Raw genomic sequence first — 3,273 nt, 5'->3', positions numbered from 1 at the left:
TTCAGTTGTGATGATTTCAGAGACCTTGTCTGTGATTTTTCCTGTTACTACTCTTGAGTCCCATGATCAAACAAGTCATGCCTGGCTACACAGGTAGGTCTTGCTACCTCAGGCAAGTTCCTATGCAAAGTAGCAAATTGGGAGGATTTCCACTTGCTGCTATCCTATACAGTCATCCCCGAGAGGCACTCTAGGGCCATGAAGGGTTGGCAGATCATGCATGAAAACTCACTTCTCTGTTAGTTCCTCCTTCCTGATTTCTGTTAGCAGTAACATTTCAGAGTTTATGCATTTATTTCTACAAACATAATTCCCATTCTTGCTTAGTTTTAGTTTTATAAATGGAACAGCTAGCCACCCAGTAGCTCAGATCTTAGGGGTTATCCTCCTTGGTTTTTCTTCTCCTTGGCCCACACTTAATCAGCATGTGGGGATAAGATGATTCCATAAAGTAGACTGGGACAACAGGGAGTGCTCTCCTGAGAATTATGGCTGGAGCCTACCTTACACGAGATGGATTTCAAATGGATCATGTATTCACATGAAATAGTGACATCATCAAAGTTGTAGACCAAGTCACAGAAAATTGTAGCCCTGGAATAAGGACTATTTTTCAGGCCTCAAAACTCGGAAACCATGAGCAAAGTAAAAAGACAACAAGAAAAAATATATGTGACTCATATTGCATGCAAAGGACTAACAGGTTTGCAGGACGACTTGGAGTTGTCTTTTGGGCATGTCAGTCTTCAGATGTCTGTTAGACTGTCAAGTAGAGAGGCTGATAAGGCAGTGTTTGAGGAGTGAATCAACTAAGGAGATATACTTGAATGAATGAATGATGGTTTTTGACACGAATGAAGTGTTTTAAAATATATTCTATTTCCTCTTGTTACAGGTAAGCAAAGTGTACACATTTTCTGGGGGAAAAAAAAGTGCTAATAAGTATCAGTAATTGAGAAGTAAGATTGGGAATCTGGGTTTGGAGAAGCATTTACTTTGCACTGAATATTGTCTGAATTTATGCAGCTTTCTAATTATCACAAGGGCTTCCCTTGTGTCTTAGCTGGTAAAGAATCTGCCTGCAATGCGGCAGACCTAGGTTCGATCCCTGGGTTGGGAAGATCCCTTGGAGAAGGGAAAGGCTACCCACTCCAGTATTCTGGCCTAGAGAAATCCATGTCCATGGGGTTGCAAAGAGTCGGACATGACTGAGCGGCTTTCACTCAGTCACTTGCAGTTATAATGGACTGGCATATTCAGTCGATAAGTGTGTAGCACCTGCTTGGTGCTAAGTCCTTTCATGTTGTCTCATTAATTCTTACAACAATCCTTTGAGTAATTTTTAAATTTCATTTGTCATGTGATGAAAGTGGTTCAGGAAATGCCTGGTGTTAAGTCGGGTGGTAGTTCAGAGCTGTGAAAGGTACGGTTCCCTGTTACAGAGTGCATGCCTTCCCAAGTGTCAGCAGTTACTCCAGATCTTAGATCCAGACTTGGTCACCTTGCCTTTGCCTCTGGCATCTGTTGGAGGTTGGAAGGGGGCAGTTAAAGCTAGCTGTTTCTCTTAATGGACCAAATGTAGATAATACGTATGTCTTTGAAAGCTTTAAAGTTCTACCTTAAGCTCAGAAACAACTACTTCAGTTGATTTAGTGTCCCAATAGAGGTGGTAGAAAGGTAGGGTTTGATAACTAAAGATACTGGTTCCTATCCTAATTCTTCCATTTATTTAGTATCTCTGAAATCATAGGTAAGCTGACTTCTCAGAGCGTACTTTCTTCACTGTAGAGAAGTTGAGGAGGAAATGATATAATGTATGTAAATATATTCTCTAACTCAGGGGGCAATAAATATTGTGTTAAAAGCCAGAGAGTAAATATTTTTGGTGTTGCAGACCACATGGTCTCTGTCACAACTAGTACTTGGCTCACCACTACGGCATGAAAGTCTTAAGTGAATAAAGAGTGGCTGGGTTTCCAAAAAACTTAGGACAAGAGATGGCTGGCCAAATTTGACCCAAAGGCTGTAGTTTGCCAACTGCTGCTCTAACCTATGAAGCATAAAGTCAGTGTTCACTCATTGTCACGCTTTTCTCTGCAGGCGAACGTAATGCTTGAATATGATATTGATGAAGCTCAGGCGTTGTTGGAAAAGAATTTATTGACGGCCACAAAGAATCTTGATTCTCTTGAGGAAGACCTTGACTTTCTTCGAGATCAGTTTACTACCACGGAAGTCAGTATCCTTTGCTAAAGAAAGGCAAAGGAGGGAAAGGAGAAAAATGTTTTTTATGTTCTTATGTGCATTGCTTTAATGAGAAGAATGTCCTTACTCTTAGACTAATGTTAAGTTGCAGATTTTATAACAGTAGTAAATGACATATTTTAGAACTAATACTGAAATAAGTTTATAGATAGACTTATCTGAATTTGAGGTGTGAAAGTGTGGAAATAGCAAATTCAATTTAGTACATGAGTATTTCTATTTCAAATATATTCTCAAGATAATCTTTATAGCTAGATAAGTACTAGAGTTCCACAGCTCTTATTAAGGGTCTCCTGTGTTCCTACAACTGTGCTAAGCTGTGTGGGGCATGTGCTGGTGAGGAGATCAGTGTAAAAAAAGAATGACAAAACACACATAAGACAGCTAGTGATCATTTCCTAGCAAAATAGAAGTCATTCAACTTCAGGTAGTCAACACCAAGGCAGTTTAAAATTAGGGCGATAGATGTGAGCTTGAGTGATTTCAGAAGTCTTTGAGAAGATAGGGCTGAGACTGTATTTAAAGGTAATGTAGGATTTCTTTTAGCAGAGAGAAAGGGAAGGCTCTCGTGTTGAAACCCAGCTCTTGGCGTTTTCCATCTGCCCCACACAGTCATTCAAGACAGAAACCTGGGAGTCAATCTTCTTACCTCTCTGTTACACTCATTTTGGCCTTTTAGAACTAAGGGTCAGTAGTTTTCTTATTTATTTATTTTAATTGGAGGCTAATTACTTTACCATATTGTGGTGTTTTTTGCCATACATTTACATGAATCAGCCGTGGGTTTACATGTCTTCCCAACCTGACCCTCCCACCTCCCTCCCCATCCCATCCCACAGGGTCATCCCAGTGCACCAGCCCTGAGCACACTGCCTCATGCATTGAACCTGGACTGGCGATATGTTTCACATATGATAATATACATGTTTCAATGCTGTTCGCTCCAATCATCCCACCCTCGCCTTCTCCCACAGAGTCCAAAAGTCTGTTCATTACATCTGTGTCTCT

General features: G+C 40.5%; 1 protein-coding gene across 1 annotated transcript in view; it reads left to right on the top strand.

The window, feature by feature from the left end:
* The window catches only part of VBP1 (von Hippel-Lindau binding protein 1), a 25,543-nt gene that overhangs the window by 20,117 nt on the left and 2,153 nt on the right, over window positions 1–3,273 (top strand). Inside the window, exon 5 of the mRNA XM_010832874.1 lies at window positions 2,101–2,239. Within this exon, the coding sequence (XP_010831176.1) occupies window positions 2,101–2,239 (139 nt within the window). The remainder of the gene's footprint in view (window positions 1–2,100; window positions 2,240–3,273) is intronic.

This window comes from Bison bison, unplaced genomic scaffold (genome assembly GCF_000754665.1).
Source record: "Bison bison bison isolate TAMUID 2011002044 unplaced genomic scaffold, Bison_UMD1.0 scf7180017862629, whole genome shotgun sequence".
Taxonomy (NCBI): Eukaryota; Metazoa; Chordata; class Mammalia; order Artiodactyla; family Bovidae; genus Bison; species Bison bison.
Note: the sequence above shows the minus strand (reverse complement) of the source record. Positions and strands in the feature narration are given on the sequence as shown.